The sequence below is a fragment of the Scomber scombrus genome, chromosome 21, assembly GCF_963691925.1.
Source record: "Scomber scombrus chromosome 21, fScoSco1.1, whole genome shotgun sequence".
Taxonomy (NCBI): Eukaryota; Metazoa; Chordata; class Actinopteri; order Scombriformes; family Scombridae; genus Scomber; species Scomber scombrus.
Genome location: NC_084990.1, coordinates 9390606 through 9402295, shown reverse-complemented (window position 1 = coordinate 9402295; position 11690 = coordinate 9390606). Strand labels below are relative to the sequence as shown.

General features: G+C 44.5%; 1 protein-coding gene across 1 annotated transcript in view; it reads left to right on the top strand.

Moving 5' to 3' along the window:
- The window catches only part of trrap (transformation/transcription domain-associated protein), a gene marked incomplete in the record, with an annotated part of 78311 nt that overhangs the window by 27877 nt on the left and 38744 nt on the right, over positions 1-11690 (top strand). Inside the window, 9 exon segments of the mRNA XM_062442377.1 lie at positions 557-823; positions 1289-1495; positions 4186-4344; positions 4736-4879; positions 6045-6155; positions 6958-7104; positions 9102-9315; positions 9603-9731; positions 10658-10807. Coding sequence (XP_062298361.1) covers positions 557-823; positions 1289-1495; positions 4186-4344; positions 4736-4879; positions 6045-6155; positions 6958-7104; positions 9102-9315; positions 9603-9731; positions 10658-10807 — 1528 coding nt within the window.

The window sequence follows — 11690 nt, the reverse complement described above, 5'->3', positions numbered from 1 at the left end:
TGACTAATATTGCTCAGGCATTCAAGAAAATTGAAGCATTTTTCTCTTTATTTATGTACATAAAAGGGCATTAAGTAATGTTAGACTTCTATTGACCTCTGTCGGCAACTGGTTATAATTACAGCACCGCCCCAACCTCTCATACCCTGCGAGGACAGTGGCTTGTTGTTGAGAGGAATTGTTCCGCAGCATTTTCCTTACAGAGGGAATTAAGTTTCTTTGAACAGACATCAAAAAGAAAGCTTTACTGAAGACATAACTATCATAGTGAAAACATAGCAAATAGCTGTAAATGCTGCTTGATCTGCAAACTCATAGCATCTGTCATTGTTAACCAGTTCATGATAGAAGTATAGAAATATTCTTTACCTTTTTGTTTTATACACCAAGAAAAATCTCGCCACCTGGAAAACTACCACTCGTGTCGATCATCAGCACGGTCAAACCCTTGCATACATACAGTGTTAACTTTGTGCTCTGGGCAGCAAAAACTGTATCTATTTCACCCTTAACTCAGCAATCTTCAACCCCACATCTCTTTAATCCCCTCTTTAAGGTTCTGGACCCGGAGAAGCAGGCTGACCTGCTGGACTCGTTGCGAATTTGCTTGCTGCAGTTCTCCACCCTGCTGGTGGAGCACGCACCGCACCACATCCACGACAACAATAAATCACGCAACAGCAAGCTGCGGCGCCTCATGACCTTCGCCTGGCCGTGCCTGCTGCCTAAAGCCTGCGTGGACCCCGCCTGTAAATACAGCGGACACCTGCTTCTGGCGCACATCATCGCAAAGTTCGCCATTCACAAGAAGATCGTCCTGCAGGTGAGAAGGAGAAAAGGGAAAAGGGAAACTCGGTGGAGCGTGGGTTTAAATTGACACTCGGTTAACAACAGAGGACAGAGTTAAAATATGGCATATTTGTGCAGCAGATGCAAAAGCACCAAATTAGTTTGTAAAACTAATCTGTGGGAAAACAGGCGAAACAAACAAAACATCAAGATGACAGAAACTCAACTGAAGTGAAACTACAACACATGAATACACGATAGAAAACAAGATACTGACAAGGACACGTTCCCTGCGAGTATTGCTCATGGAGAAAGTGAACCCATAGGGGAATTGAGAATGTGATACGGGTGTGTGTGTGTATGTGTTTTCGTGTATTGCTTGTCTCATATCACGAATCAGATGTAATAAGAATGTATAGGAAAAGGAATGCAGCAGCTGAAGCAAAGAACAAAACTGTGTTACCAAGTGTGATTTGGTGTGTGTGTGTGCTCTATTTAGGTGTTCCACAGCCTGTTGAAAGCCCACACCATGGAGGCCCGGGCCATCGTCCGCCAGGCCATGGCCATCCTCACCCCGGCCGTTCCCGCCCGCATGGAGGACGGCCACCAGATGTTGACCCACTGGACTCGCAAGATCATTGTGGAGGAAGGCCACACCGTACCGCAGCTGGTCCACATACTGCATCTCATAGTGCAGCACTTCAGGGTGAGTAGACCTGAAAACCCACAAAAAACTCAGAGCCTCTCAGAAAGAGGAGGATCAATAGTGCACTTCCTCTCGCCAGCCCATCATCATCGAATGTATCGACTCCCAGCGTATTCATTCATAGCGGGTGTGGCAGACGCATCTAGCCGAGCGAATCTGATTCCTGTAACGTACAATAATCATGATGGACGTGTCTGTCTGCACGCTTCGCTGTAATTAACCTTCTGTGGCGTTTATCACAATTTAGACCACACAAAGTAATACTTCTCTAAGGATGACAAATTACTGACTACAGAATATCAGCATCTTACACATTTAATGGCAAGCTGAGGTAAGCCACTGCCACAAGGAGTGAGAGGACCATTGTCACTCCATTACATCCACGTCTATTTGTTGCTGCTGCCAGCTGAGCTTGCTGGTCTGTGTGCTTGCGGCAACTGCAGGGAACCACAAGGTAGGAGAAACAGTGTAGGAGCCATTTTTACTGGTTGTCAAAGTGCTCTGAATTATAAGACACCTGTTAACCAGTCGTAAAGGGAGTGGAGAAACAGTGTTCGAAGCTGGATTTTCTTGTTTGAAGTTTGAGTTTCATACTGGCAGCAGCCGCGATAACAGCACCACGCTCCAGCGCTCCATACTCAAAAGCTGCATCATTAACATCATTGGGCCAATGGAGCTAATGGTGACTGCCTGCTGCCTGTAATCGCCTTAACGCAGATGAATTGTCAGACACACCCTTCACAGTGACGATCAGCAGAGTCAAATAGTGCCTCGCCCGGGCGCACGATTCAACCCCCCCCGAAGGATCACCGGCCCGTACGCTTCGCATTCACCGCTTTAAAACTTCAAAGACACTTTTTTGCCCTTTCGCTCCTTCAGCCGACGTTTCGCCGTCTCGCCAGTCAGAGAGCGACAGTCTCTCGGCAGAGGACTGACGTTTTCCTCAGCTCCCCTCTCTTTCACTGACAGGCTGCTCTCACTGGGCTGGATGACTAATCTAATGTAATCACATCAGCATAATTACGCTAGGGAGGAGATAATGACAGACAGATGAGAGACTTTGTGCGTGCGTGCCTCTGTGTGTGTGTGTGCATGTGCACGTTTGATAAAGAAATAGAAAAATTGTGTGCGTGTGTGTGTATCTGTGTGCACACGTGATGGACAGGGCTTAGCCACTCTGTCATAAAGGGGCTGTGAAGTCCTGCTCTATCAGCTGTAATTACCCTCAAACTGAGAAGCTTTAATATTCTTTGACACTGACAACAGCCCTCAGATAGACATCTCATCTCGTGCTCTTTTGTCTGTGTGTTTGAGAGTCCCAGTTCGGTTTTGCGATGAAGCTAAGTGACTCTTGAGTGTGTGTGTGACGCTGGAGAGTGCGAAGGCTCCAGGCTAAGTGTGTGTCATCATGTCCTTGAGACTAAGTGGGAATACGACTTCAGAGTTTGCCTCCTCTGACTCAGTGTCTCAGAGTGATTGTTCTTCCTGTTGAACTTAACATGTGTTATCACCCCAAAATCTACAGCGTAGCGGCAGTGTAGAAAAACACTTTTCTTGTAATTAAATGTAGTTTCCTTTGATTCATTATAATGATGCTATGTGGGCAGACCGGCCAGATCTCTTGCAGCAAGATGAAGCTGTTGTAAGGCAGGAGTTGTGGTCAGGTCAGCAGTGTGTTTGGAGATACATAGCAACAGGGTCTCAATTCTAATATTGCTTTGGTTGGTTGCCAAGGCAATAGAAGTCAGTTTGTGTTGATACTGGTAAGACTGTCCATTTAACATCATGGTATAAAGTTTGAGAGAGGTTGTTGGAAGATGTTCTCCTCCTTGTTTATCGTGGATGCTCTGAGAATAAATGAGCAAACTCTTCTAAACAAGAATATACAGATCAGAGTAGTTTATAAGCTTATAATCCTGCACAGTTGGTCACTCGTTTCCCTCCCTCCAATACTTTTTCTGAGTGTCTGTCTCTGTTTCTCTGTGCTGTCGATCACCTTTTTGCCAAGAGTGGAAGTTCAAGTTTTAAGATGTCGGGATAAAACTAAAGAATGCAAAAAGCCCTGAGCAACAAAAGGCCTTTTATGTTGAAGTTTTAGTTCTGTACATAATGATGGCAGAGGCTGCTGTGCAAGGTGCCAACCTGCTCATCAGGATCTAATCTAATGCACATTCACACACACACACACACACACACACACACACACACACACACACACACACACACACACACACACACACACACACACACACACACACACACACACACACACACACACACACACACACTCACACTCCTGGCATACTCACTGGGAGAGATTTGGTTTTCAGTATCTTGCCCAAGGACACTTGGACATGTGGACTGGAGGAGCGGGGGATCAAACAGTCAATCTTCCGATTAATGGACAGCCTGCTCTGCCTCCTGAGCCACAGCCCCACCGACTGTTCAACTCTGCTGAACTTTTTCTGTTTATTTTAAACTCTGCCATTGGCATCAGTGCAACATTTGCCATAATTACCCAAGGAAAGGGAAATGCCCTGCCAGACACTTTGTGTTTAAAATAACTAATACAGAAGCTTTTGTGAACTGTGCATTCAGTTGGTTGAATTACAACTTATTTATATAACAGATGTATTTACTTAAGAATGTTGCATATTATTACTTACGTTTTTACTGCTGTCCCTCTCCAGGTGTACTACCCTGTGCGCCACCACCTGGTGCAGCACATGATCAGTGCAATGCAGCGTCTGGGCTTCACTCCCAGTGTGACCATAGAGCAAAGGAAACTGGCTGTGGACCTTGCCGAGGTGGTCATCAAATGGGAGTTACAGAGGATCAAAGACCAACAGGTGTGTTTGTGATAAATACACAGATACATGGCACCTAAATGCCATCTAAACTATACAGTTTCACATTTAAAATGCAGTCAGTCTGTGATGGCTAAAAGCAGCAAGGCGCCCTGTTGACTTGCACATTCAAATTGTGTGACCAAATGACGCGTTCTACAATAAATGCCACTAATGAATCACTGCATGCTGTGAATACTTCTAGTTTTACAATACAAGGGTATTCAGCAATGAGATGAAAACATTTCCTTCGTCATATTCCATAAACACTAATGACTCATAATTTTGTCAGAGCTGCTCAGAAACCTTGACAATATGCTTATGATGTGTTTAATTTTTTTAACTGGGAGTATGCTAACTCCTCTCCTGTCTGTGCCTTTATCTCGTGTGCTAGCCGGAGTCTGAGGCTGAAGTAGGGGCTGGTGGTGAAGGGACCAGCGGGGGTGCTGTGAAAAGAGGACTGTCTGTTGAATCTGCCGCCACCGCCGCCGGACAGGACGTCAAGCGGTTCCGTACGGCAGCTGGAGCTGCCTCTACGGTGAGCTCATTTGGACGCCATTCAGATGCCAGAAGAATGCTGTCACTTTAGAACTGGCGACACAGTTGTTCATTACACCTCGTTATATTCCCCTGCACCCTCCAAAATGAACAGCTGCATCCTCTTTAACTTCTCCCTGAATCCCACGTTTCTGTAAATGATAGAGCAGTTTGAAACGTACTTTGATCAAACAGCCGTTTTTACATCTGAGACAAATATTGCCAACAGGAGATGTCAGCACGATAGCTGTTGTCTTGATCCATTTTACCTCACAACAATATTGCAGCCAGCCCTACATCTGTTTCATCTCAAACCTCACTGCGGTCTGTTGTTTGTGCGATATCTCGTTGAGATGCCTTGTGGTAAGAAGTAGCTATTCAAATCAGCCACTTCAGATTCTTAGTTGTTGTGTTTCACCACGAGGCAATCTGTGATAAACTCTGAAAATAATGTTTTAAAAGTCCCTCAGAGCCCCACAACAGTCAAGTGTTTATCTGTGTTTTGCTTTGTGTTGAAGAACTAAATTTATATATGAATTTCACATTTTCTCTTTCTGGTAGATGTAATGAATTCCAAAATATGAACAGCCCCCCATTGATAATGTGGAAAATGTCAACTCATCAGTCTGTGTCATCCGCTGCTGCTGATTCTCTAATAATACTCCTGAACCAAAACTGACATAACAGCACTCTGGCTGTCTGTTGTTTTTTTTTTTTTATTATTATATGTCAAGTAAAAGCTATTGTTCTTTCAGTAGTTGTAGACCGTCTTAATGATGGTGAAATTTTCATCTTCTTTTACCTGATGTCATGAGAAAAGTGCAATAGCAGCATTTGTTTCTGCTTGAGCCAAGGAAATGTTAATTGCTCTGAAAGTTACCAGGATAATTATCAGAAATTCATGGTTGCAGCCTACTTTTCACTATAAGCAATGCAGGCAAAAACCTGACTTTGCTGACTGCGGGCTCTTTGATATTTCCTCCTAAGGACTTCATGCAGTATTTGCAGTGCTGTCAAAGAGTTTTATTGTGAAGTCTGTTAAGTTTCCTAGCTCGCTAAAGTTTCATATCTTCTTTTTTTTATTGTGTTTTGTTTGAATAAAGAGAAGAAAATTCTCTTTATTCAAACAAAACACATCTGACATATTATTATCTTTTGTGTTTTAGGTGTTTGGCCGCAGCCAGTCCATGCCGGGTACAGAGACCATGCTCACTAAACCTGTGGAGAAACAACATACAGACACCGTGGTCAATTTCCTCATCAGGATTGCATGCCAGGTAACACACCCACCATTATCATCATCACACACACACACACACACACACACACACAAACCAGGTACAGTTCTGCCATCCATAGTGCCTGCCAGGTAGGACACGACTATTTTAACCCCTCAGTGGAGAAGGTAGGACACACCTGGTGGCTGTCCTATACACATTTCCACACACACACAGACACACACACACACACACAAACACACACACACACACACACAGACTGGCAGTCCTTTATGTGTCTCCTCACACAGCTATCCTTTAGTGGCAGCGATGACCTCTGTTATAAGCCTGAAATAGACTATCGAGATTTCACTCACCTTGACTTTTCCTACTTTCTTTTTTTTTTGGGCCAAGCTTCATTCTCACTGTTCATCCAACCATCTCTGTTGAATATAACCTTCTGTATAACCGGCGGGGATCGCCTGCCGCTCACAGAACAGTCTATAGAAACATAATCTTTTCTTTGTGTTTCACTTGATAACACGGTATTGTGATTTTAACTTGATCCCTGTTAAAAAATTGATTTTTTTTTTTTTAACTTACCCCATGGGTCACCGTTGACTAAAAAATGCCACACCTATAGCTGACATGATTCATTGTCAATAGCAGGACTTGAACAGGTTTTCTGATTGAAGCCCGATTTCCTTTCTGGCCATGCTAATGTTAGGTACATGAATGTAATTACCACAAATGGAGTGAGTCCTCGTCTCTCCAGGACACCATTCTGATATTAAAGATGAAGTAAGACCCATTGTCAGTGATGATCATGATACTAACCTTCCTTCCCCTCTCCCCTGTTCAGGTGAACGACACCACCAACGTGGCAGGGTCTCCAGGAGAGCTGCTCTCCCGTCGCTGCGTTAGCCTGATGAAGACTGGCCTCAGGCCTGACATGTGGCCTCGCGCTGAGCTCAAGCTGCAGTGGTTTGACAAGCTGCTTATGACAGTGGTAAGATGGCATATGCCTTCACAACGGCTCAGTCAAATATCGCAACCCTGTTAGTCTGCCTTTAAGTTTCAAATAGACACATTCATGCTTGTTTTGGTGACATTTTCACTGCTAATCTTTTTATCCTACAGAGTTTCTGCACTATATTTGCCAGAGATTATTAATGTTCAGAAGGTGTCTGACTTTTATTTTTTTTATTTAGCTATGGTGACAAGTGCTATTTTCTGTGGAGTCCAAAAAAAAACAAATATTATTTGTCAATGATTATTTGAAGTTGCCACTGCAACGGTATGCATTAAGCAGTGTTTTAGGCATACATGTCTGAATAAAACTCAGAATATTTAGGCTTTTTTTTTTTTATTGTCACTCTAAACAGTAAGCAGCGTACAGTAAGGATAACATACGCTTCTGCCGTTCACCTTCCCAGTGACTGCAGAAGTTTCCCTGCTTAAGCTCTGTCTTAGTGTTTGCTCTGACGCCTCAGAGTCCTTTGTCTGTTATCAGTAATACATGAAGTGAGGCGCCAACCGCCATAATGACAAAATAATGACAGTGGTGAGATAACAGGAGTCTATCCGGGTTGGCCTGTGCCTTCTCGTTCAACCCCCACCGCCCACTCCCCACCCCCAACACCCCTCTTCATCCTGAACTCTTCATCCTTGCCTTCTGTATCGCCCCACAGTGCCTCTCCGCACCTCTCCTCGCCTTTCCTCCCAGTTCTCTCCCCCCCCATCTCTTCTTTTCTTTTCAGCCTCTTATCGCAGCTGCTCTTTTCTCTCCCTCTCTCTCCCCCTCTCTCTCTCTCTTTGTTTTATCTGTCGTTCCTCTTCTTCTCTGCTCATCTCTCTGGTCTGATTCGGCACCACTGTTCAGACAAGGTTATCGCCATGCGCAGACAATTGTCACGTACTCCCCTTTTTCTCTTTTGGGGATCACTGCATGGGCAGCGCCTTGCTCTCTCTCGCCTACAAACACACGCGCATACACACACCCACACACACACACAAACACACAAAAACCCAATCAACCCCTCCACATCCCGTGGGGATGATATGACAAACAAGGCTTTCGGTAGGTCTTATGCAGATGCAAATACACAGGGCACTTCTCCCTCGGGGAACATGCACTACCTGCCCAGCCTTCTTACTCAGGCTAATGAACAATGCTCTAAATCAGATTACCTTTTTATCATCTCATTGTACTGGCCTGGCAGTGATTGAGAGTCAGGAGGAGTGGTGTGAGAGAGCAGGGGACACGCACGCACATACATGCATATATGTCTCGCATGACCCCCAGGGACAAGGTCCCATTCTTGTTAATACAGTGCCAAATCAATACTACCTTAATATCTACCAGCAGCCTTATCACGAGAGTCACCTTGTTCATTAGCCAAGATTAGTGCAATGGATCTAGCCCAGATTATCCTCTCGACCCTGCCATCTTTGTAAACTGTGATTGCAATTTAGACAAAATTAGGACCCGATGTCGGCCATTGATCTTTTAGTTTAGCTGCAATCACGTCGCACCGGTTCTTTTGTGTGAGAAATACCTCTCTGTGTGTAGAGTACTGGAGGTATTGATCTCTGAGGTGTCTGGATTTTGTATAGAATAACTACTGGGATAATTAATATATCTGCTTATGCTTTATGGTTATAATAATAGGCCCATTTTTTTGTAAGATATGGACGTCATGTTTTTTTAAGAAACACAATAGATGGTAAATGTTCATTTCTTTTGCAAAATTAACATGTAAAACAACAGTTACAGAAACGACTAAAAGGATATTTAGTGGTGATGAAAAGGCGTTTAAACAGAAATCCATCAGGGTAAATTAATATGTTAATATTAGGTTGTTATAATTAGCTGTTGAAACAATAAATAAGCACGACACTTAAACATGTATACACTAGTTGTGCCACCCTTCTTTGTTCCATGTACACCCTCCTGTTGTACTCTTGTGTGTCCTGGTTTCACGCCTCTCTTTCATGTCTATTCAGGAGCAGCCAGCACAGGCTAACATCTCCAACATCTGCACGGGATTGGAGATCCTCTGCTTCCTGCTGACCGTGCTGCAGTCACCAGCAATCCTGGCCCACTTCAAGCCCCTCCAGCGTGGCATCGCCGCCTGCATGACCTGCGGCAACACCAAAGTCCTGCGGGCCGTCCACTCGCTCCTCTCTCGCCTCATGAGCATCTTCCCCACTGAGCCCAGTAAGCTGCCAATACTTAATGCCCTAAAATGTTAACTGTCGCTGAGTCAGGGTCAGCTACACTCATCAACTCAGGAAAGTGCTACATGTCTGAATTCTAGCTTTGAAAGTCCCAGCTGTTTTTTTTTTTTTATTAAAGAAATGTCAAAATATTTTAACTAATCTGTTAGGATGATTGCTGATTAAATTCTAAAGTTTCCTTTTACTGTGCCGTTTGTTTAAAGGAGGCCATTGGTTTCGATTTTCAGCCTTTCTTTGTTTGAAGCAAAGCTTTCACTCTCCCTCCAGGCACATCAACTGTGGCATCTAAGTATGAGGAATTGGAGTGTCTGTATGCTGCTGTGGGCAAGGTCATCTATGAGGGACTCACCAACTATGAAAAAGCCACAAGCAACACTAACCCCACACAGCTCTTCGGTAAGACCCTCACCTCCCCTTTTTTTTTCTTCTTCTTCCCATTTATCACTTTCTACCCCCTCGTGCTCTCTCTCTCTCTCTCTCTCTTTCACTTTGTTGCTCATAAAAACCCTGTCATTAAAGAAAAAGAAATCACAGCTCCTACTCTTTTTTTCCTCTACAAAGCCAGGCTTACCTCTCAGTCACTTTCAGCAATTAAGGCAGTGAGTGGGTCGTTAAAATGCAAGCCGATGGGCCGTGCTGCTCGGCGCTAACATCTGGTCTGTTTAAACGGAGGCCACAGTCCAGCGGCTTGGGAAAGGTTGTCTCGGGTAGGATCGGCGCTTTCGGCGGTCCTCCCAGTACGAACGTTACTTTCATCCACACAGATGTCAGTGTGTATTTATGGAAAAACTTACATTAAACCTCATTCTAAAAGAGACAGTAATTAGACTTTTTCTTTCTTTTTATTTTCCTCTGCTATTATGAAACATACAGTAGTTTTCCAAATACACAGGACCCTCAAGGTGACAAAAGGGCTATTTGAGAGCATTGTAAAGCTAACACTGTTTGATATGGTTTCCCGAAATGGAAGTGGTGGTCAATAAAACGCCTTTGGTATCCCGCTGCCCCAGAGAGGTAGCACTGATGTGATGTATCCGTCTGGCCGGGTGGGGGGGGGGGGGGGTGACATTTTAACATTTGTCTCCCCTCCAGGGAGCAGCAACAGAGGGGGGGACATTACTCATACCCATCCTTGTCTCTGTCACACCCTGCAACTTATTTTAGATTCCTTCCTCTCTGTGAGAGAACATGAGCTCACTGCAGGTGTGCGTGCGTGTGTGTGCGTGCGTGTGTGTGTGTGTTTGTGTTGCATTCTTGTCAAATGATTGTATTCCCCATTTTTTTTTCATCCTCCTCCCTTCCTCCTTTAATATTTTTACCAGGTACACTGATGATCCTGAAGTCAGCCTGCAGTTATAATGCCAGCTACATCGACCGCCTCATCTCGGTGTTCATGCGTTCCCTGCAGAAGATGGTGCGGGAACACCTGAGCCCCCAGCAGGCCAACCCAGGGGTCACTGAAACCAACACAGGTACACACACGGATAAGAATTCAGTCAAAAAGATAAAAGGGGAAGCTTAGATGCAGTCATGCAAGAGACACACATGTGGTTAGACTTTATATAACCACATGAATAATACAATAGGCAGTACAGTACAATGGAATGCCTTTTGTTGGACATGCGTAACAAACATAGTGTTTTAAAGTATAGAACAAACACACACTTGAGCATGAATTAAAAAACTATGGTCCCAAAATAACAGTAATTCACTGAGTCTGTCCCACTATCCCCATTTCTCCCAGTATCTCTTTCTGTGTGGTTCAATTATTTAACCACTTTTTCTGGAGTTCTGTGCATCTGAGTCACCATCACAGCATCAAAGCCAGACATCACCTTCCATTTTAGTTGAACTTACTCCACAGGGCTGCAGATATTATATTAGATATGTATTATAAACAATATCTGGAAGGGTGGTGAGCGTATTTTCCTGTTCTACACATGTGTCACAGCCGCACTTGGCTCCATGCAAAGTCCGTATCAATAGTGTTATATCGATGACCCCAGCTGTGTTCTCAGTAGCTGCAGCGGTGAGGAGAGATCCACTGTACAGATAGTGTGGTTTCACAGGGAATGTTCTTCATCGCTGGTTCCCTGCCCCGTATTGTCTCCAGGTCTTTCCCAGGGGTAAAGCTAACAGATGGTCACCTTGTGCTATTTTGCTGTGTGGTTTTGAAAGGCTAGGTGCAGTTTGACAACTTGCCTTCCTTTGTCTGTCAGCAAGGAGAAAGAGGAAGAGTTTCTCAGGTTAAAGTGTCATTGAAAATAAGTTTGGTTTACTGTCCCCCCCCCCCCCCCCCCCCCCCCCCCCCCCCCCCACACACACACACACACACACACACACACACACACACAC